General features: G+C 44.8%; 1 protein-coding gene across 3 annotated transcripts in view; it reads left to right on the plus strand.

The window, feature by feature from the left end:
* The window catches only part of LOC147028892 (partitioning defective 3 homolog), a 336,652-nt gene that overhangs the window by 200,413 nt on the left and 111,626 nt on the right, over nucleotides 1–24,613 (plus strand). For all 3 annotated transcript variants that reach the window (XM_085879726.1, XM_085879725.1, XM_085879727.1), the window contains 2 exons: nucleotides 4,182–4,367; nucleotides 6,115–6,285. In XM_085879726.1, the coding sequence (XP_085735852.1) occupies nucleotides 4,182–4,367; nucleotides 6,115–6,285 (357 nt within the window). The remainder of the gene's footprint in view (nucleotides 1–4,181; nucleotides 4,368–6,114; nucleotides 6,286–24,613) is intronic.

Raw genomic sequence — 24,613 nt, forward strand, 5'->3', positions numbered from 1 at the left:
CTCCAAGTCGACACCTTTTTTTTAATCCCCCACCGCGTGGCAGAAGGGTTTGATATTGTTATCACCCGGGTCGTCCGTCCGGCTGGCTGGGCGTCAACATTTATAGCTGTGAGTGCGATAACTCATAAACTGTTCGCCATATCGATTTGAAATTTGGGTCACACATGTACCACCTGAAAAGGATGAACCCTATTGATTTTGGGCGTGGCCGGAATCAAGATGGCCGACTGGGGCGGCCATCTTGAAAAAAATGTTTTTTGTAATAAATGGAAAAATGCTTGTCTGATTTCAATTATTTTTCAATGGTGGGGGATTCCCCATCTCTGATGGTATATTTAATCATATCCAGCACTATGCACTGATGTGCACGCACACATCTACGACTTGGACAGTAATTTTCTCAGCATCGTTTCCATTTGTTTGATGATCCAACAGGTTTCTATAAGAAAAACATGCCAGACTATATTGTAAAAACAAGTTTTAATCCTTCTTTATTGTTTTTCACATCAGATTAATCAGTGAACATGGGCATCCTGCATTTGAATGGTCTTCCATCTTCAATGTTTTCTTAGATCCTCCTGGTCTGGGATTTATATTTATTCCCCCCCCCCCACCTACCCTTGTCTTTTCCATGGAACATCCGAAAAAAAAATCATAAAAATATTTAATTTCTAAAAATGGAAATTATATTTATATTTATATTTTGACCGACCGACCCTACATTTTAACTGAAGAACTGCGTAAACCAAGTTATAAAATAACTAAGGCCTTAGGGGGTGTGAAGCAATGGGATTCTCATGTGTGAACATCTTTATAGTTGTAGAACTCTGGGAAGGGTTCAAAACAGCAAAGTGCTTACCTTGTATCAGTCTTCTTGGTTTGCTTTATGCAGCTTCTTTGGCTAGAGGAGTGTGGGAGGGGCCAATTGTATATTAAAATCCTAGCCACCTGGGTTTAGTTGATTAGGTGAGAGATGATTGGCTATTCCCTCAATTCACAGGTGAGAGATGTGGGTGGGTCTTTATATACATATATATATATATATATATATATATATATATATATATATATATATATATATATATATATATATATATATATATATATATATATATATATATATATACACACACACACACACACACACACACACACACACACACACACACACACACACACACACACACACACACACCTTGAAGACACTTAACACCCCTTTCCCCACTGGTGTTCTGGCTCTCTTGCCCCTACAGTTCCCCACCCCCCCAATGTGTTTTCCTGCCCCTGATCTGCCTGCACCATTCTCAGCCCTGCCTGCTCTCTTGCTTCTCCCACTTCTCAGTTACCCCCCCCCCCCCAACCTAGGCAATGCTGGGTAACTCTAGTGGGAAATGAGTGTCATATTGTTTTTTTTTTTAATGATGTCAGAGGTGGCTTCATTATGATGTCATAATTGCATACATCGAACGTCCAATCAGTATGAAAAGTTTTTAGGGTCATCTTGGGCTAAATTGTTTAGGGCCAAAAATATGATGATGTCATCGGTCATTTGGTTCGACACCCTTTTAAAAAAAAGTATATATAAAAGCCTTCAATCGTAATGTGGGCATATCTGTTGTAAAATGTAAAAGGAGGCATATCTGTTGACTCTGTGATGTCGAAGAGTGTCGTTCTAGTTTTTCATGGTTTAAACCGTCACCAACAACAGCAGCTAAAACCATCCTCTGTGATTAACTTGGTGCTATCGGTGCCTGATCATGTGAAAACGAATTGCTGCCGATGTGTGATCAGGTTCTCTATGCAAACAATGCTGTGCTTTTGCTGTTGCTTTTGCTGTTGCTTGGCCCTTTGGGCCCAGGCAACATCGATACCACAGATTCTTACCTTCCATCTCTCCCTTGGGTCTGTGGATGGTGGTGGAAGGAGGACGTGGAAGAGGAAGGGGGTGAGAGGGACTAATGTTTTGCACTTATTTTGGCCCCTGATTGGTTCTCACCACCTCTCTGAAGGGTTACAGTGAAGCCCACGCATTTTCTTGGCAATAAATGTGTTGTGTATTTGTCATGTTGGCTGTCATGCAAAATAAAGGTTTTTATCCACGGACGTCTGCACCGGAATCCGTAAGACAGCTTTTCCCATCTTATAGCATAATTCTGCATGAAAAATGATCGCATTGTTGTGGCCATTTCTGCTTTCCCTGCTCTTTAAGCCTTACACTACTGCCACGACATTGCTTTTGTGGTGCAAAATGGATTCATCCACGTTATCCATCCTTGCCTTGAACCCTTTCGGGCTGACAGACCTGTCTGCATGTAAAATGGAAGCAAGGGATGGACACATTTTGGGCCAGCAAAGGATAGGAACGTTTGTGGTCTCTCAGGCCAGACTGTTTTGTGAAAATATTAACGAGTTTTCTCTGATCTACAGCGTATGTTTGCTTAAAAAAAAAAAAAAAGGTTTTTTTACTTTCACATCATCATCTCTGTGATGTCCATTGTTGTCGTTCGTCATACTGCATCCTTTGTATTCCATTTCTAAAAAGGCAATGCTCCTGTGAAAGCCTTGTGCTTACACGCGGCGCCTTTCTTTCTGTAACTGTTGCGAGCATGTTGTGAATGGCGGTGTGTCAGCCTTTTTAGGCAGTCATTTTGTATTCCTGATGTGACCCCACTTGCTGGCCATGCGGCAGGAAGGAGCAGGCTAAAGACACAACACCGCTTTGTGTGGTTCAAAGCAGCAGTGTGTGTGTGTGTGTGTGTGTGTGTGTGTGTGTGTGTGTGTGTGTGTGTGTGTGTGTGTGTGTGTGTGTGTGTGTGTGTGTGTGTGTGTGTGTGTGTGTGTGTGTGTGTTGTGTGTGTGTGTACGTACGTACGTACGTACGCAAAATGACAGCCCTCTATTCTTCCTCACTACAACCAAATAAATGCAAGTTGTAAGCTATCTCAGCTCGCTGAATAACTTGTTGATATTGGGACTCCATAGTGTTGTGCTTGTGGGTTTACAATGGACTGACAAATGCCATGATCTCCTCAAGCTGTTTATCTTCCAAAGGACAGCCTCCACTTTCATTCTGTAAACTCTGTAAGATACGGCCAGTCGGTGACGGGCTCCGGGTGCACCCCTTGCATGCGGCGTGACAGGAAGCGGCTGGCCCATGGGACGCCTTCCACAAAGCCACTGGAGATCGAGTAACGGATCCCTAGAGCCAGTAAATGACCTCCCAGCTGCCAATGGACATGTGGCCACCTAAGAAACATAATTCTCCTTCACATTGGGCAAGAGGGAATAGCAAAAAATAACAAACAAACTGCGATTGGTTGACAAAGGTAACAGATTATTAATTTTTTTGTTGTTGTTGTGAAGCCAAATTGTTTCTCTCCATTAAAGTTGAAACATTTTCAGAATTGAATTTTTGATTTTATCATTGTTACATTTGGGCTTTAATAGATAGCTCGGTAATTGTCAGGTGACCCCCCCTCCTTTTCCTGCACCCCCCTTCCCATCCCCACCTCCAACTGCTCCACTCGATACTAACCCCTCAAATGGATATTGGCCAACATGACCTCATAAAGGGTTCAGCATATTCTTACAATGGAGCCGTGACATGTGTGCCAGACATCTGCCATGTTAGTCAAATTTCCTTCAAGTACCTTGCACTTCCTTTCTCTCTGTGAACTCAACCGTCCCCAAAGCTCATGCTACCACATCCTCGATCATGTGTCGGGAGAAGTGGTGGGGGTTTAAGGATGGGGGGAGGGGCATGAATAAAATAAACTTATATTGACTGTTGGTACTGTACGTGCTTTTAACATGTTCTGTTGCAGTTCTTTGAGTTCCTTACTGAACATTATTGATTTCAGAGTGGATGGTTCGTTTTCCACTTAATCTTTGTAATAACGAGTACAAATGAGTATTTCAAGTTGGAAATGTCTTTGAGCGAAAACGAATCTATAATCGACAAATCTTTTCTATGTTTTGTTTTTATTTTTTGATCTTTGGACTCGCCACATATTGGACACGTCTCCAACCACAATGTTTCTTCCCACAGTGAAATGAGATGTTTGAGTGCAATTTGTTTTTTTCTGTTTGACTTGTTCCTTGGTTTATATCTGCTTTTTATGGCTTTCTGGTCTCTGGCACATTGGGGATCTCGTTGGTGTTGTCGCCCCACGACGTGGCAGGCTCTTCCCGGCCGGCTCATCCTGACTGCAGCCGGGCCGTGTGAGTGTCTGGCTTTCGAGATCGTTTTGGGAGAAACCGGGGCCGCTGGGCTGGGAGTGAGCGTGAAAGGAACTCGGGCGAAGGACAGCGGACCGGACCTGGGAATCTTTGTGAAGTCCATCATCACTGGTGGTGCTGCTGCTCGGGTGAGCATCTGTTGTAGTCCGAGTTGTAAAAATTAACGTTTTCACAGTTGCAGTTATTGATGGTAAAAATGGGGTGAAATAACATAGGAAATAACAATACAGGTGTAAGGAGAGGAGGAGAGAGGGAACTGATTAAAGGATGAGATTTTTGTGGAATATTTGTAATGCAATGGCAGGGAAGGAAGAGATGTTTGCCAACAGTAAAGCATGAGTCACATTTGCTCTACGGCAAGGATAAGGCGGCCATACCCCCCTGAATTGACAGAAACGTGCAGTGGCAGCAAAGTTTCTGAGGTGGCCTCAGGGTGGCCCTACGCCGTAATGCTATCTTTTACAGGCCGTAGGGGTCTCCGTGGAATTAAAGCACAGAGTTATAACTTTTTTCATTTCTAGGTTGGCCGTAGCAATTCGACAAGCCGTAGCCATGACGTAGATGTGTTCCACGTCGACCGTACGTAGGGCGTACGGTGGGCTTGCGTGATTCGTGCGTTTTCCGTAGGCTCTTATCAATGAAAAATGAATTTTGCCAACCCCCAAAAAATTACGGCGGCCGCACTATTTCCACGTTCGCATTAGGGCCCCCCTGCGGTCGCCTTGCGGGCACCTTGAGGTCTCCTTGAAAATTCTATGGCCGCCGCAGGGACGCCCTAAGGTCACCGTGCGACATCAAATCAAAGACCGTACGGCACCCCCACGTTTTCGGTCTCCACAATTTCTAAATACCCTGTGCGGCTACCCGAAAAATAAAAACATATGTGACTGCTACATTGTGTGACCGTGGAAATACTGCGGCCGCCGTATAATTGCTAGTGGCCATAGATTTTTTTAGACCCTACGGCCGCCGAGCCAAATGTGACTGAAGCATAAGCTAGGTGTGCATAGGTATCGATGGATGGAATGTCCAAACAAGTATAAATTTTGAGTTTGCTTGTTCTCAAGGTTATTTCTTTTTATATCTCCGCAGCCGAAGGCCGGAGGCATGTTTTCATGTTTTCAATCTGTTGTCGCTTTTTTTGTTTGTTTCCGTCGATAACTTGTGAACTGCTGCAGGGATTTCAACCAAACTTGGCACAAGTATGGACTTCAATACAAAGATGAACGAATTAAAATTTTGGGTTCAACAGGTCCAAGATCTTACATCATGTGCCCACTGAAAATCATTTTGCAGATCATAACTCGAGTTGGAAGCATCTGATATTGTTTCTCTTCTGCTTATCTCTTTTCTCTCTCGCACTCCCTCGACTAATTTGACCTTTTAATTTTTTAAATTTTTTAAAACGTGACCTTAAATTGAGATCAAACGTAACAGTGGGTTGACATCGAGCACGGGTGGAGGCATATCCATTGACACATTTGAGTCAATTTCTGTTTTCTAGTTATCATCAGGCAACGATGAGGAGTTGATTGTAATGCACACCATATACTGTAAGCTGGAAGATGAATGTGGAACTTCCAAAAGCTTGTTTCACCCAGTGGGTGTAGCATTATGGTGTGATTACGGTAAAGTGCTTTCTGACATGATGAATTGACCTCTGTAATAAATCAGATGAGTGGTGAAGTATTTTAAACGCAACATTATGAAACTGTCCATTTCCAGATGAGTATGTGTTATAACTGCTCAAGGAATAGTTACCATTGCAAGGCCTCTCGTCAAGTGTGCTGTGCCTGGAACATTTACATTGCGTTCAATTGCTATTCCATCCGATGACGTGTAGGTTGTAGAGCTTGTTTGGTGCTGTCTGTGCAGGATGGCCGACTTCGAGTGAATGACCAGCTGGTGGCAGTGAATGGTGACTCCCTGTTAGGTCACAGCAATCCTATGGCAATGGAGATGCTAAGGCGGTCATTGGCTACAGATGGCTCCCTCAGTGGCCGAATTCAGCTTGTGGTAGCCCGGAGACCGGAGGCACGTGATGAGGTGAGAAAACGCTAAAAGGGAAACCATACTGTGTTGGGAAAGGTAATTGGGACTAGTGATTGAAAAATCTTTTTAAAATTTTAGCCAACTAGTAGATTGTTGAGACTGGATTGAAATTGTGAGCATTGTTGATACTATATTGATGTGAGTACAAGGATGAGGGGAGAGGGATATAAAAAGGAAGAGCAAGAGGCCATGAGGCTGGTGATTCAGATTGAGGCGTCGTGATTTACTAATGATGAATACAGTTGTTTAATCCTTCTCAAGCATTCTCCTGATCAATTTGAAATGAGAGATACCTGTGTGACGTTCACAATGTATGAAGGTGGAATGATGGTTTAATGAAGTGAAAAGATGCTGTAAGATGGGTAGCAAGGGACCTGGGATTTCATAATTCAAAGTTTTATTGAGTTGCTTGACAGGATGAAAAGTAAAAGTGAAAATAAGTGTCTCGGTATGACTGGGTTAAAGCATTCTAGGATCTGGACTATGTCATAGTGACTTTGCCTACCATTCAACATGAACACCATTACCTTATTTGGGCCCAACCTGGAGCATATGTGGAGGCAATGGGGTGGTCTTGTATTAAACCACAAAGGTCTGCCTGATGTAAAGGCCACCCAGAAAAGAAGGGATAGTGAAAATGAGGGAAATCCAAAGAACCCCTGCAGGCCACATGGCTCCACTATCCCTGCTCCGCAGGCGGCTGCGGAAATGTTTACTTTAAGCGTAATTTTTCAGGTTGGGGCAATAAAGTGTGGGGCAGCCAGGAAGCTTCAAGCATGTGGCCCCCGTGTTTACCGCCCCGTTTAACTAGCCCCCGACCCGCAGGCACTGGGGTGCAGGTCAAACCTACGGCTGGCCGCACACGCTACTGTCTGTCCATTTCTAGCAACTCTGGATATTTTACAATGGAGTACATACAGGGTGAAACAAGGCTAGTTTTCTTTCTTTGTGTAATTATAATTGCGTTGTCTGCCTGCGTGTCTGTGTGCATGTCTGAATTTTGTGCGACATTATACATACAAGATCGGTTCAATGTTGACATGGACTGTTAATTACAGAGCATGTAAAAGTAATTGAAGAAAGATTTTTTTTCCAAAAACTTGCTCAGTCCATCTCACGTGGGTTTTGGGGAATAAGCCTCCTTTTGTCACAGCATTAAAATGAATGAATTTTGAACACAGACTTCACTCGATCCGGCGTTTCGGGACGCAAGTTTAAATAATCCAGATGTAAAACGTAAATTTTGAGATTTCTTAACGCATGATACATATATCAACATTTTAGCCATCTTTGCTAACACGAACATACGTGTACATGAAGCATGAGAAGCCAGACTGAAAACACATTTCACCCCACATTTAACAACCTGGACTGAAGGAGTTTTGCAGTGTCGGTGTTTCCTGGACCGAGTTGGTTTTGAAATAAATGCACATTTTCACACGGTCAATGACAACGGGGATTAAGCAATTTTTGGAAATTCATGTTGTGCACGTGCCAATGCTTCTCGTAGATCGGTAGCACACTACCGCCGCAACTGTAATCAGAATTTGACCAAACTTGGACTGAGCGTGAGATTTTAAAAAAGCACTTCATATTGTCTCTTTAAGTCTGCTCTCAGGCAGAACTCAGACGACACTGATCCTCAGCTTCCAGTCCTCTCAATCAAGCATTGCTGGGTGTGCAGTTCCTTTGTCTCTAGGCCCGTATCCTTCTTCAAAATGTCGATGAAGTTGAGAGAAAGTCTGCACTGCTTCGGCCTTCCATGTTTAGTTGTCCACAATATAACAATGGAAACGGTTTCGTTTTTGCGGCGGTAGCAGTGCCCAGCAAACCTGAGACGTCGTCTTCTAATTTTAACTGACAGACTCGGAAGAGAACCACAGAGCGATTTATTTGTCCTACGTTTAGACCAATGGACATTGAAAGGTGAACGAAGAATTCGAGTACAAGATCTGTCGAGTCTCTTTCCATGGGTCTTCGTGAGTGTCCGTGCTTTTCTTTCGCAAAGCAGGATCAACTCGACCGTTGCCATGAACATTCCTTGATATACCGAGTGTGTGTCGACTTCCATATTCTTGGAAAGTTTGTTGCAAGCTCTCCATGTGGCAGCTTTGCTTTGTTTGATATACTGAGTAGTTGTGTTAACCCATGAACCACGATACTTGAAGTCTTTGACTGTTTTATACGATTGAGACCTCTCTTGACTGGGTGAATACGATCACTTTAAAGTTTTATTAGCATTAATTGTTCGCCCTATCTTACCGGCACTTGTTTTGACTCTCTTAAAAAGTTATTGAACTTGCTCAATTTCTTTTAACAAGGCTCTGTAATCAGCGACGTCGAGATCAGTAAGAACCTCCAGTTTAATGACGATGACTTTTTCTTCTTTCTAGTTGGAACCCCAATTCCTCCTCCTTGCCTTTGATAGCATTTCTGAGTGTGTAATCAAGCAAGATGTCAAACAGGTAAGGGGCAAGGGTGTCTCCTTGTAATACTCCAGCTCAAATTTTGAAAAGCTGTGTTTCTCCATCGGGTGACAGTATCTTGGCATATACAGTATATCACTTTTCATTTTCGGAATTGCCTGCACAAGTTGATCCACATGTTGATAGGATATTCATCATCTTGCCACGATGGATGGAGTCCAAGGTTGAAGTTACACAGGAAGTAACACCAATGCTGATCAAAGTATTCTGGGTAAAACCAATACGGTGGCTAATATTGTCACGTGTGCTGTGGAATCGAGTTCCTTTTGAAGGAGAACATTAAACTCGCTGAAATTCATAGGATTGCTAAATTGCGCAGTCGCTAAATTTGCTGAATAACGTCTTTTACGTCGTTGTGTATTTAAATTATAGTGAGTTAAAAATGGCAAATAACTGGTGTGATCTTGAGCATTCTCACGTGCTACCAAACGGCTGTCATTCAAGCAAACACTCAATCTGTTGGACAGATCATTTTGGAGAATCGCCAAATTATTACATGTGAAATGAATTGATTGCCTGATTATTACCTGCGATGGACAGAGGTTATGTTTTCAACTCTGTCTGTCTGTTTGTCTGTGTGCAGGATATCTCAAAAAGTTGTGGATGGATTCGGCTGAAATTTTGTGGGCTGGTTGGGTCTGTGTGACAAGGACAAGCTTATTATATTTTGATGAATATCTGGATCCGGCTACTAGAATTTTTAAAGTGATTCTTCACCATTGAGCGATCAGGCCAAAACCGATATATAGCATGACATTTCAAAAAGTTGTGGACGAGTTATGACAAAACTAGGTGGATGAGTTGGTTCGGTGACAAGAACAAGCCGATTAGATTTTGGTCCGGGTCCAAATTCAGATCCGGCCTATCAGTGGGATACAAACGAATCAGCCTGGCAGAGATTTGTGCTCCACCGAGTGCCTGTTCTAGTTATACATGAGATCGTCTATGCACAGTACGACACTGACTTGTGATTCAGTGAAGCGAGACGAGCAATGTACAGATCTGACGGCCAGGTAAGCCATCTCAGGGCGAGACTTCAATCCGTGATCATGCTCGCCGCCATGATTTATTTTTTGAAAACAAAGTCAAAGCTCGTGGAATTGTGAGAACACAGAATGGACCACAAAAGCAGAACTAGATGTCCATGACCAGAGACAAGAATATCACTGCCAAGGTAAGTGAATCTCTCCATGACCTCAACATCCTCAACACAAACGGGTACAGACAAGATAGCAGTATCCAAGATGTCATTGAAAGCCTGAATCTTAGTTTTGACCCAGGAAACCCACAATCCCAGCGGCTCCAACTCTTCATTCAGCACTTCGAGGGCCCCCAAAAGGATATCCAGAGTCTCCACAAAGATGACTGCGTCATCTGTGAAATCAAGGTCAGAGATCTTGACATTCCCAAACGAGGCACCGCAGCTTGATCTCTCCGACATCCTCCCTAGAATCCAGTCCATACAAGGGCTGAAAAGTGTGGGGGCCAGTACACATCCTTGATGAACTCCAGTAACAACTGGAAATAAGTCAGAGGTGGTACCACCACATCTCACAGCACTCTCAGTACCAGAGTAGAGTTCAGACATCAGATTGGTCAGTTTTGGTGGCACCCCACGAAGACCAAGAATCCTTCAGAGGGCATCCCGATTCACTGAATCGAACGCTTTACAGAGATCAACATAGGCTGCAAGCAGCCCCTGCCAAAACTCTCGTCTGCGTTCGGTGAGGACCCGAAGAGCAAGGATATGGTCAATCGTTGACCTTTGGTGTAAAGCCTGACTGCTCTGGACGCTGGTGCTCAGGAATATTGTGGCGAACCCTATCAAGAATTATCTGAGCAAAGACCTTGCCCGGCACTGAGAGCAGTGTCACCCCTCAGTAGTTGTTGCAGTCTTGGCGATCACCCTTCCCTTTCCAGAGAGGGACAACAAGGTCCCTCTTCCAGTCAGTTGGGATGATGCCTGTTTTCCAGGCAGAGCACAGAATTGCATGCAATGACACGAGTACGGCATTTCCACCAGCCTTGAGAAGTTCAGCATGGATTCCACAGATCCCTGGATCTTTCTCCATTTCAACCGGTTCACCGCAGCCCGTGTTTACACAAACGAAGATGGACCACAGTTGATTGGAGCGTCAGCAATCGGGATAGTAACATCCCTGATATCCAACTCTACAGCTGGTGGGTCAGCGTGGCACTGCGTAACCGGCCCAGCGGGCCTGCACTTCAGACTCCTTTGTCAAGAGTCTACCACTCTCCACTCTAACTGCAGTACATTGAGGGATGGGCTTAGAGGAACACAATGTGTGAATTCCCCTGTAAGATGGACGAGAATTACTGGTGTGGCGGGGGCGGGGGGGACACGGGGCAGCCGTCGACAGGAAACATTACCATTTATCACGGGGCAGTGATATCATCTATTACTATCGACACTTCTGAGGACAATTTTCCCGTGGCGTGTGAAAGTGCAAGCACAGGGGGGCGGGGGGGGGGGTTGAACTGTGTAAATGGCCCCGCCCTCTGTTTTCTGACCAATGGTTGTAGCCAACGATGTCTCAAAGAGAGGGGGCGGGCAAAAATGACCGCGGCATGTTGGGAAACTAAACTCGAAAACGAGGCAGCGAGGCGTTGCCGTCTCAGTCCAGTTCACCATTCTCGTCTCATTCCTGTGTTTCCATCTCATCTGAGGCGTACCAAGAGACTGGAGTATTTGGCACCCGGGGTGGACCCTCCCTTTGGCAACCGCCCCCGAGATTAATAATTGTAAAAATCAAATACACAGAAAGCATATCATGTTTGCAAGTAAAATTTCAAGTGGATCATAGTGCTGTACCTGTAGTAAGAAAATTGTAAATAAGAAAATAGATTTCAATTGGTACAAACCGCTTCAATATACCTCATGTCCTTCCTTCCTTCCTTCCTTCCTTCCTTCCTTCTTTCCTTCCATCCGTCCGTAAAAAAGTGAGAAGAAACCTTCTAACGCACAGTGTTTCATTCGATGATAGTTTGTTGTTGTTTAGTTTTTTGTGTTGTTGTTTATTTGCATCAGGACAGTAAGGTCACCGTGCCTGTTGGGGAAGTAACCGTCCGTCCCCCATGGGGCCACTTTTTAAGCGGTACGGCCGCTTCACTGCACAACTTCCTTCCGACACGGTGCCATTTTTTTTTTCCTGGGATGCTTGACAAAATGACATAAATAAAAAAGGAGGTGGGTACAAAAAAGGAAGCGAGCGAGAATCATCAACTGGTGTTTTAAAATTTTTTAATTTGGCCTTATCCTACACGCGCCCTTCTCATTTGGGAACTTGGACTTGAGATTATTTTAAGTGTCATAACTAAATTAACTTTATTACTGAGTTACTGTCTTTATTATGCAGTAAATAATAATACTATAATGTCACTTGCAACTTAAACCATCGTTATGTCATTGTGCTAGTATTTCAACTGTGCCAATGGCACCACCCCCCCCCCAAGTCACCCGGGGCGGACCGCCCTTCCCGCACCCCCCTCCCCCAAGTGTGCTAATGCGTCTCATTCCTGTGTCCGCGAGACGAGTTTGCATCACTGAAGGCTACGAAGATATGAACCACACAGTCACAACGACAACTGAACGCTTAGTCGGCTGATGACGATTTTGAAAGGTGGAAAACAAAGGTGTAACTGTTTACTTGCAAATGCGCTGTACTTGGTTTGATTTACAATAACGTTATTTAATTAGGCTTTGTGTTAAATTCAGCATGTGAGTTACGAGGGGGCGATAATTTGACATCTCGCCCCGAGTGGCATTTTTCCTCGATACGCCATTGACGAGAATCACTTAACCACAGGTGATGCTCTACCCCCTCACAGATTCCTCGCACATAGGCCTCCTTGTCCACCCTCAGTGCACGTACAGTTTTACGCCTCAGCTCCCTGAACAGCTCAGCTCTGCCATTCAGCCTGGCCCTGCGACTCTGGTCAATGGTATCCAGTGTCCCTTGAGAGACAAAATTCCTCTTTACTCTGCGGTGAGTTCCAAGACATCCACTGGCAACAACAAGGACGGTGGGCTTGAAGGCGCTCCACAACTCTTCAGGACCCCCCAAAGCACCCAGACCCTCCAAGTCCCCACTCAGCCTGTTTGCAAACTCCTCAGCTTTCCTCTCATCCTTGAGCTTGCCAACATCCAGCCTCGGTTGGGATGGTACCATTCTTCTGGATTTAAGCTGCAACTTCAGAATTGCTACAACAAGCCGGTGGTCGGTATTGAGGAACTGTGCACTCCGGTAGACCCTGCAGTTCTGGATCATCCTCCAGCGACCATCAATGAGCATATGGTCAGTCTCCTTTGCCGCACCACCAGCGATGGAATACAGAGTCCAGCGATGAGCTTGTGGGTGCAGAAACCATGAACCAGCCACCCTAAGTTTATGACTTTTTGCAGTCATGGAATTTAGTGCTCTTCTGCTTCACAGTTCCAGACCCATGGGGACCAACATACATCTCATAACCATCCCTATGAGTTCCAGTCGATGCATTGAAATCCCCCAAGACTAGAAGAGTATCTCGCCTGGGGCACTCTTCAACCACAGACTCGAGCGTGGCATGGAATTCATCCTTCACGGTGAGATCACTCGTATCAGTCAGAGCATTTTCAGAGACCAAGGAAATGACACCCCAGGAGTGATAAATCCTTCATCTCGTAATTCGCTCGTTGACCGGTGTTACCTCAATTATCATTGGAGTCAGCTTATTGGACACAGCTACAGCAACTCCGTGGGCATGGTAACCATCAGAGCGACCAGACCAGCAGTCGGTGCAACCACCCGCCATGATCTGTCCGGTCTCCGAACCTCAGAGAGAGCTGCAATACCGATGTTCAAACGCTTGAGCTCAGATGATAACAGAGACAGGTGATCATCCTCTCTTTGGGATAGGACATTCCAGGCACCCACCCAAAGCGGCTGCCTCAGGTTAACCCAACGAGACCGCCGCCTGGTGGACAACACCTCAGCACCACTCAACCACACACCACCGCATTCTGATCAAGGAAGTTTACCCCATGCTTTTCCATCTATCATAAAGGAATTGGGGGTCCCGAAGGCTTTGCCCCAATCCCGTCATCCGTTGAGCTGACCTGCGAAGGGCAGCAGCACAGGAGGTACTTCCACGGAGTTTGCACAGATGCCAACCCTCCCGATTTCATCGGGAGGCTTCCGAAAATTCACCCAAACTCCCGCCCTTACGATCACTATCCTTATCCTCCCGAAATTTTGATATTTTTGCACTGTTCACTAATCAGAATGTACTAGTATGAGAATTGAATGAAAAGCATCGTCTGCTACGTATAGCATGTGGTAACTCCATAACGTTCGCTGCTACCAAATTGTACGTAAAAAAATTGCAAATTCAAATGAGGAGCAGCGAAACATTGGGTCTGGATCTCGCTTATGCGATCATGCACTGAGATTTAGTGCATGCGGTATGTGTGCAATACAGTGCATGCGGTATGTATGCACAGTGTATATGCATGCGATACGCTCACTGCATGCAGCTGGGCCCCGTACCAGCCCGGCGGTCGCGACCACCGTGCGGTGTTTAACAGCCGCTAGAGTTCTACGAGTCGCGCTGCAGCTGTGGAACATCGACTTCGAAGTTACCGATGCTTCAAGCCCTCGATGTTGATTACGAAATGGCAGAAAAGAAGCTTACGAAGACCAAGAAATGGTCTCAGAAGTACAAGACCGAATACAGTCTCCAATACCCGTGTATTCGAAAGTCTGAAAGAGGAATTCATCATGCGTATTGTACAGTATGCAGCGTTGATATTTCAGTTGAGCACGGAGGTCGCGATGATATTCGGAAGCACGTTGGAAGCAAACGGCACACAGACATTGCAAAGGAGAGATCTTCGAGCACGAGTACCGGTACACTTCTGAATTATTTCACCAAACAAGGGACAAGCGAGGAAGAGGATGTTACCCGAGCAGAACTTCTCTTTAGTGGATTTATTGTGGAACATAACTTGCCCATATCAGTCTCAGATCATGCTGGACCTCTATTTCAAAAGATGTTTCCACATTCAAAAGTTGCTTCAAAGTATGGATGTGCAAGAACAAAAACTTCAGCAATAATTGGTGAGTTGTCAAATGTTACTGCTTCATCTATTGCCGATATTGCTAGACTAGCTCCATTTAGCCTAGCTACAGACGGTAGCAATGACAGTGGTGAGGCCCAGCTATATCCTGTCCTGATTTCGTACTATGACAACAGTGCTGGGATTGTGAAGCAAGGTTTGCTAAGTTTGCCTGCGTGCAAACAAGATTCCACTGAAGAAAACATTTTCAAACTGCTTAATCATGAGTTCAGTGACAGGAAAATTCCGTGGGGGAAATTGTGTTTCCTTTTGTGCTGATAATGCCTCTGTCATGGTGGGCAAGCACAAAGGAGTCGCTGCTTATATCCACAAACAAAATCCAGAGTGCTACATCATGGGATGCCCTTGCCATATGATGCACAATACGGCCAAGAAGGCGGCTCAGGCCTTACCCATTGAATTAGATGACTTTCTCATCGATATTTACTACTACTTGGACAAAAGTAGTAAACGCGTCAAAGGAGTGAAAGCACTGCAAGAACTCTGTGATGCCCCGACACACAAGATTCTGAAGCATGTCGCAACAAGGTGGCTGTCCCTTGGTCAGTGCCTAGACAGGCTGATTGAACAGTGGGAGCCACTTCGCCTCTTCTTCAAAGAAGAAGTACGAAGAAAAATGCAACCAACTGTAGCCAAGACTCTAACAACGAGCAAGAAGGACGGCACTGTATCTACTGCCAGTACTGGCACTGCAGGATCAAGCACTAGTGGAGCAGCATTCACCACTACCACTGCAGTATCTGCTGCGAAGAAGACAGAAGGGACAGCACCAAAACCAATGCTGAGAGCAGGTAGCATCACCGGCCCTTCATCACGTTCATCTACAAAGCAGATCCCTTCAGAGTCGAGAAAGACTGTGATAGTCCCATCTACAGGCAAAGAAGGACCCAAGTTAAGTTCTGCTTTTGCCAAATCACTTGATAGAAGCTCAGCAAAACCTTCGAATCAGAGGTCTTCTTCCTTGGCTGCACCTACCTCAAGCTCTCTCCTCAAACGTAAAATTGGATCTGGCACTACGAGTCTGACCTCTTCTGCTGGCAGTAAACGCAAGTGTGATCGCCCTGCGGCTAAGTGTACTACGAGTTCTACAACTAAAAGCGCATCTTCCTCAAACACTGTGCAGGAATCTAGAGAAAAACGTGTCAACAGGATGTTCTTGTCTCCACAAACAAAACTCTATTGTTTCTTCCTTCGATATGCTAACAAGCTTTTTGAGAAGGGGAATCTTCTGCTCCAAAGAGACGAACCCTGTATTCATCTCCTGCACGGAGAATTGAATGGTCTTCTGAAAGATATCTTCATACGGTTTTTGAAACCATCGGTGTCATCGGTTGCTCTGGTAAATGTACCCTTCTCTGACAGAAATCATCAGAAGAATGATGAGGACCTCATGATTGGGAACGATGCCAAACTGTATATAAGGGAAGAAAGGAGTCTCCAGAAATCCACCTTCACTCTGAGTGAGTCAGACATCCAAGGTTTCTTCAGTGCAGTTCGCTCATATTATGTGAAAGCCTGCAATTACATCTTCAAAACCTGGCCGCTAGATGATGAATTAGCCAAGCATGCTCAGGTGCTGGATGTTAAGCTACACCAAGAAGTGGGGTTTGTCTGTGTGGAGTTTTTCATCAAGAAATTCCCCTGTCTGTTCAGTGGCGGTGATAGTGACATAGACAGTCTTGAGAGTGAATTCGCTCACTACCAGGCAGACGCCTCCATAGCTACAATTGCTACTGAGACAGTGAGAGTGGATAAGCAGTGGCATCGGATTTCACAGCTCACAGATCCCTGCACTGGTGCCAAGAAGTATCCTAATTTGAGCAAAGTGATGAAGGGAATCTTGGTCATTCCTCATTCGAACGCATCATGTGAGCGGGCACTCAGTCTTGTACGGAAGAATCATACTGAATTTCGTCCCAATTTGAGTGTCAAAACCCTGGAAGCTCTCTTAATTGAAAAACTAGCTCATAGCACCCCTTGCTACCAGAGAGAATACAGCAAAGACATAATCAGAAGGGCTAAAAGAGCCACACAGCTGTCACTCAGCAAAGCTGCCATGGAAAAAGCAAGCAGCAGTAGTACCAGCCAGTAAGGTAAGAAAAATATTGCTTCTTTTGTGCTTTTTGTTAATCTTTGATTGTCCCCCAACTTACTAATATTAACATACATGTAACATTAAAAAGTGCACAATTTTCCCCTTTTTTGTTCAAAAAGTGGGAATTCTTAACATGTTAAATGCTCCAAAATAGGGCTCAGAGGGCACTCGAGAGCGTCTAGAACCCCAGAGCTTCCAGGGCCCTAAGGCGGGCCCTGGACCCCGCCGCAAGGGTCGAGCGCTCCGCGCTCGAGATGTGCGCTTAGCGCACATTATTTGGTGTCGGTTGCAAATCCTCCCTAATTCTGATTTCCAAAAGTTGGCATCTCTGAGTTTGTTTTCAGTGTTCTTTGCATTTGTGGGTTTTACAGTGGCCGGAGTGCAAATCCTGCCACCAACCTCCTAAAAAAAAATAAAGTAACAACTGCAAGAGGACATCTGCAGACACAGTTGGGCACTAGATATGGATGGCCGTTGGCTCACAAGGAGCTCCTCCACCCTTTGGCAGGTTTTGTTTTTAATCCTGCAGGGTGTCCATATCATCCACTTTCCTCACCAGGAGCTGTGAGGGAGACAGTTTAGTCACCGACAACCCGACCATGAAACGGGTTAGTACAGGTTTACATGGTAACTGTAGCAAGTCACATCTAATCTGACCTGACCTGACAAAAGGTTGTTTTTACTGCAGTTGTATTTGAAAAGACCCATTTGTTGACCCTTTCCAACAAAGCCATGTCAGCTGCTGGAAATATGGAGATTGTGTGTCTCCTTGTGATGAGGAGAGCAAGGTGGCTTGCTGGGTATACCGGTGTGCTGGTTATACATGCCTGAAATTTTCCTGGAGAACTTTTTCCCAAGTTTGGGGTATACCAGGAGGTGGGTTATTTGGGTGACAGTCATCAAAAATCAGGTGCACAACTTCAGTGTAGGTACACAATTATGATGCAAAAACATCTCGGAAGGCCAAGCGGTCGGTCTTTCAGATTCCCCATTGGCAAAATTGAGTCATGACAAAAACCGCGTTCCTTTTTCAGACTCCATTTGACCTTGACCTTTAATCCAAAGTGGTATAATGTATAAAGAGCAAAAATGCAGCTTGCTCTCGTCTAGTCTATCTCGAGAGGGCAAGTTTGTTCCGATCGGACAAATCTTAGTCGAGTTTTGGTTAAGAATGTTAAAATGCCTATAATTGGGTCATGACCTTAATTATGACGAGGTCAAATAAAATTATTTCAACCCCACATACTTTGTGTTCCCTTTATTGATGCAAAATTTAATTCCACAAGTCCCATACATTGGCAGAAAAAAAGGGGGAAAAAACCTTGATGATGGTTTAGTACTCTGAGGGGTCTAATCCCTTGGCCTTGAACCCACAGGGTATGATGTAAATGAAGCATAAACCCGAACAGCAGTTCCGACTGCTAAAGAAAAAAGCTTTCAATTATCGAATTCGCACATTCTTTGACGCCGCTTCCTCTCCTCGACTTCCGGAGAGGTGTGGAGTGGTGGAGAGGGGTTTGGGAGGAAGGCAGCGTGAGGGGAGCGGAAGGCAGCATGATTTAAGGAGGAGGCAGCGTGAGGGGGAGAGCCAACATGAGAGGAGGGGAAGAAGGCAGCATGAGAGGAAGGGAGGAAGGCAGCATGAGAGTAGGGGAAGAAGGCAGCTTGGGAGGAGGGGAAGAAGGCAGCATGGGAGTAGGGGAAGATGGGAGTAGGGGAAGAAGGCAGCTTGGGAGGAGGGGAAGAAGGCAGCTTGGGAGGAGGGGAAGAAGGCAGCATGGGAGGAGGGGAAGAAGGCAGCATGGGTGGAGGGGAAGAAGGCAGCATGGTAGGAGGGGAAGAAGGCAGCATGGGAGGAGGGGAAGAAGGCAGCATGGGAGGAGGGGAAGAAGGCAGCATGGGAGGAGGGGAAGAAGGCAGCATGGGAGGAGGGGAAGAAGGCAGCATGGGAGGAGGGGAGGAAGGCAGCATGGTAGGAGGGGAAGAAGGCAGCATGGGAGGAGGGGAAGAAGGCAGCATGGGGGGAGGGGAAGAAGGCAGCATGGGAGGAGGGGAAGAAGGCAGCATGGGAGGAGGGGAAGAAGGCAGCATGGGAGGAGGGGAAGAAGGCAGCATGGGAGGAGGGGAAGAGGGCAGCATGGGAGGAGTGAAGAGGGCAGCATGGGAGGAGGGGAAGAGGGCAGCATGGGAGGAGGGAAGAGGGCAGCATGGGAGGAGGGAAGAGGGCAGCATGGGAGCAGGGGAAGAGGGCAGCATGGGAGGAGGGGAAGAGGGCAGCATGGGAGGAGGCGAAGAGGGCAGCATGGGAGGAGGCGAAGAGGGCAGCATGGGAGGATCGGAAGAGGGCAGCATGGGAGGAGGGAAGAGGGCAGCATGGGAGGAGGGAAGAGGGCAGCATGGGAGGAGGGGAAGAGGGCAGCATGGGAGGGGAGGAAGAGGGCAGCATGGGAGGAGGCGAAGAGGGCAGCATGGGAGGAGGCGAAGAGGGCAGCATGGGAGGATCGGAAGAGGGCAGCGTGAGAGGGGGGGAAGACGGCAGCATGGGAGGAGGGGAAGAGGGCAGCATGGGAGGAGGGGAAGAGGGCAGCATGGGAGGAGGGGAAGAGGGCAGCATGGGAGGAGGGGAAGAGGGCAGCATGGGAGGAGGGGAAGAGGGCAGCATGGGAGGAGGGGAAGAGGGCAGCATGGGAGGAGGGGAAGAGGGCAGCATGGGAGGAGGGGAAGAGGGCAGCATGGGAGGAGGGGAGGGGAAGGGAAGGCAGCATTGGAAGAGGGGAAGGGAAGGCAGTATGGGAGGAGGGGAAGGGAAGGCAGCATAAGCAGAAGGGAAGGCAGGCAGCGTACCAGGGCATTACTGGGGTGATAAAATGTGCCCAGGCAACAACATTTTCTTTTTAACCCCTATGTTCTATATAAAATCGGGGAGGAGTATTTAAAAATGAAACCCCATGCAATCTACCTGGCACAGGCCTGCCTGCATGCATGCCCCCACCTCCATATGCATTCCTCCAACCTGCTCACATGCAGGCATGCATAAGCCCCATCGAGAGTCATTTGTACCACGTCTGTGTGTGCTGTCCTCATACCTCTTCGTTTTCAGCAACTGTTGACTCTTAATATACTGCAGCAACTATTGGTATACACATTTATGTTAATATTTTGTCATGAAAGCAGATCGCACAAAACGGTAAAAGGAAAACTGCGTATGTAATTGCCAAAAAAAAGGACCCTGTGGACTGTATCACCATGGATTGCAAAAGCAGATTAGAGAGCATGGCATTGTGCCCAAAGAAGTTACACTTTCTGCACCTTTCTCATTCTTTTCTTCACCCAATATAATTGCCCAAACGGTAGAAAAAAAATTAATATCAATGCTTTGCTTCAATAAATACGCTCAGTTATAAAAATTGCTAATTTATTAAAATGTTCAGATTTCACTCAAGATTTCGACACTTATTTAGTCCACAAGATGCGATTCTCAAATCTGATATATAATGTAGATTATGTACTTTAACTAGCAGGAGTACCCGGCGTTGCTGGGAAACGTTGGCAAACATGGGATATTTTTGCTTGTAACAGTCATTGCAAATTCTGGTAAGAAACGTTGAGTTATAAGTGACACGTCATTGTCTCGCAGATAGAAAGTAACTGCATTTGACGTCCCACAACGTTTTTTTTTTTTAAATGAGATATCACTATTTTCTTTCCTCTGCATAATATGAGAAGCAACGTACCTCCATTGGGCAGTGTATATTGGACAGATGCCACGATCGTTGCGGCCAAAACATGTATTACCTCGTTTGAGTTGTAATTAAAATGTCACTTTTTCCCACTCAAAATGGTATCTTCATTTTATGACTGAAGATGCATTGTTCAGCCTTCAAATGTAGACGAGGCCTTTAAAACAATCTCAGCTACATGGAGAGAAAATGATTGTGGCGATTTCTGGACTGCTGAAGGGCGTGGCTTGTGGAATGGGCGGCACAGACAGACAGACAGACAGTCAGACAGACAGACAGACAGACAGACCTACACCCGCAAACTCAGCTATGTGTAAATGTATGTATGTATATATATATATATATATATATATATATATATATATATATATATATATATATATATATATATATATATGTGTGTGTGTCAGTCCCTGACATTTTTGGTTATGCTCTTTGCGGGGCCCCACGTATTCGCGGTTCATAAAATGTGACCTGCTTCTACATTTGTGGCCTTGTGCTTCGCGTAATTGTGATTTCTTTTTTTTACACGTATTCGTGGTTTTTCACGGGCATATTCGCGTTTTTTCTGACCTGCTTCTACATTTGCGGCCCTGTTCTTCACGTACTTGCGGTTTTTCGCGGGCATATTTTTGGATTTTCTTACCTTCTACATTCACGGCCCTGTGCTTCGCTTTTTCTCATTTTTTGATTTTTTTTTTTCGATCCTCGTGGAGGATCTCTAAGTCTTACTCACGTTGTTGTTCTTCATCTTCTTCTTGTGGACTTTTTTTGTTTCACAGCCTACAGTTTTCATCGAAACTTCCTGAAACTTGGCATATACTGTATATGTAAAAATACCCCGCGCAGACAGTAACCATCTCCGATTTTGAAAATTCCTCCCAGAAAAAAAAGTTATGACGTCAAAATATCTCCGCTAATGGAAATCCCCTAAAAAATTATCTCTGAAACTAGGCAAGCTTTTGAATTCTGTTTGCGGGAATCGAACAGGGCATTAGCAGAGATGAATTACCGCACATATGATACATCAGTATGACGTCATATCAATTTTTATGACGTCATTCCTATTTTTTGACATTTTTTGTTTCACAACCCAGAGTTTTCATCAGATCTTCGTGAAACTTGCCATGTATATGCAGAAGGTTACTGCCTGCGCGTGGGCTATCTCCCATTTTGGAAATTCTTCCTATAAAAAAAGTTGACGTCATAATATCGCCACTAATGAAAATCGCCTATACCATTATCTCCGAAACTCGGCAAGCTGTTTGAATTTTGTTTGCGGGAATTAAGCCGGGCATTAGCACAGATAATTTATCGCAAACCTGATGCATCACAATGACGTCATATTCGTTTTTATGACGTCATCATTAAGAGGACGAGGATCTTAGCTCATTTGAGCTTGTTTTTATGGGTTTTAAAAAAATTTCCTCTTATTAATCACAAACCACCGGGAGCCTACCCCCATTTCCCCATTAAAACAATCCCCGACATTCGTATCATTTTTCAGGAACTTATCACCTGGCAATGTCGGGTTCTGACAGTATATAGACCATCAGAAATAGCCTTTCCGACCTGTATAATAATATCAACATGACAGAAGCCACCACTAAGCTAGGGGGTGCTTTTCATGATTTAACCAAATTTGGTTTCATGGTCACAAATAAATGGCTGTGTGGTGTATCATCCAAGACAATCTCTGTTCCAATCTCTGTTCCATGTACAAATATGTTTCTAACCCTGAAAGTCTACTGTTCCAATTTTGCTCGGCTGGTTTACCTTTGTATGGATGAAGATCCAACATTCACAAGCAGGTTGGCACCATTTTTCCTTCAATCTCGATGGCAGTATAAATTTTTTAATGGTGTGAACAAACTTTGGTACATCATGGGTGATGAAGGTTGTGCTCAAGTTTCATTGAAAATACCTATTTTTAAAGGGGGGGGGTGTCAAAAACACACCCGTAGACCCACTTAATGAGCACAGATTTTGATGCGGTCGATAAACTTTGGTACATCATAGGTGATGAAGGTTGTGGTCAAGTTTCATCAAAATTGTGTGTGTAGTTTCAGAGAAGAGAGCAAATACCTATTTTGGGGTTCAACCCCCCCCTCTCACCCCCGTAGAATCCTTTAATGAGCGCAGATTTTGATACGGTCAATACACTTTGGTACATCATGGGTGATGAAGGTTGTGGTCAAGTTTCATCAAAATTGTGTTTGGAGTTTCGGAGATGAGAGTAAATACCTATTTTGGGGGGGGGTCAACCCCCTTCTCATAGACCCCCTTAATGAGCGTAGATTTTGATGCGGTCAATACACTTTGGTGCATTATGGGTGATGAAGTTTGTGGTCGTTTCATCAAAATCGTGTGTGTAGTTTTAGAGAAGAAAGCAAATACCTATTTTTTGGGGGGGGGTTGGGGGGTCAAAAAACCCCCATAGATCCCCTTGATGAGCGCAAATTTTGATGCGGTCAATACACCTTCGTTAGGCATCAGATATGAAGCTTGTGGTAAAGTTTCATAAAAATCATATGTTTGTTCAACCGATAATGAGTGAAAAGTGTTGATGGACTAACTAACTAACTCACTCACCTATGGATACTTCGATCGCATAAGCTCACCTGACTAAATCCAGGTGAGTTAAAAATTAGCAATCGTTAAACTTTGCTGAGACAAAAAAAACAAAAAAAAAACTTATTTTTCAATTGTTGTTTTATTGTGGAACACATCACGCTGCTCCGATTGATTGCTGGTGGAATTCTCAGCTGTTATCTACACAATGCCGATGTATATATTAGGAAGGAAGTAGTTCAGTGAGGAAACAAATTGAGAAATGGTAAGGATAAGGAAGGAAATAGACTGTCATTATGAAGACAGAGGAGGGACATCGTTGGGAGGAAGAAGGTAAACGGGAGGAGATGGAAAGGAGAGGGTTCAAATAGAAATTGTACTATTTCTGCACACATAATGTGGATGGTCCTTCGGCTTATCAACAGCTCTACAACTTTAACAGTCACAATTAGTCCCACCTTCTTGTGAGGTTGGCCATGGTGGAAGTTTTGGCCCAAGTCGTTTTCATGAACTGACGGGCCAGGCTTGATGCTGGAATTTGTTAAGGGTGCCTGTGATACCTCCTACTCGTTGCACAAGAAACTGTGGGGTATCTAGCGTCAACCAACTAATGGTAGCAAATGGTACATTGAGCTTAACATCATTGCGTGGGAGGGAACACTTTGTGATATAACGCCCTGCCTGCGAAGCGCCATTCGGACAGTTTATAGAATCGAACACAAATTACATAAACATCTCAAAGGTAAGTACACGAGCACTGCATCATCCTGTTGGACTCAGAAGCTTGTATCTCATGATAAATGTTTTCCACTACCAACGTTCACGTGCAATAAATTCTACAACATCCATATATATATATATATATATATATATATATATATATATATATATATTTTTTTTTTTGAGATGTTTTTAAAAAAAAACAAACTTTGTCTGAGGATCATGGATGAGCTTGTTGTATGCATTTCCTCAAGACAAATTGATGCAAGAAACCAAATTTTTAATGCCTGTTGTTATCCCATTAAGAGGTACGTTTTCACACCACTGCACTTGGTGGTTAAAATGATTACGACTTCCTTTTTATTATAATCTCATGAAAGAGAAGTCAGATGGTTCACTGCCTTACAACACACAACCATGGCAACACACATCTCCCATTACACTGCAATAGAATTTCTACTCCTGCATCATACAACGGCCAATACATCTCCAATTATATCTCAGGAGAACATCCATGCTGTCAACCTGTCAACCTGCCAATACATCTCCGAGGGAATTGTCAACCAACAATTCC

The sequence above is a fragment of the Eptatretus burgeri genome, chromosome 4 (genome assembly GCF_056783735.1).
Source record: "Eptatretus burgeri isolate ZD-2024b chromosome 4, Ebu_testis_v1, whole genome shotgun sequence".
Taxonomy (NCBI): domain Eukaryota; kingdom Metazoa; phylum Chordata; class Myxini; order Myxiniformes; family Myxinidae; genus Eptatretus; species Eptatretus burgeri.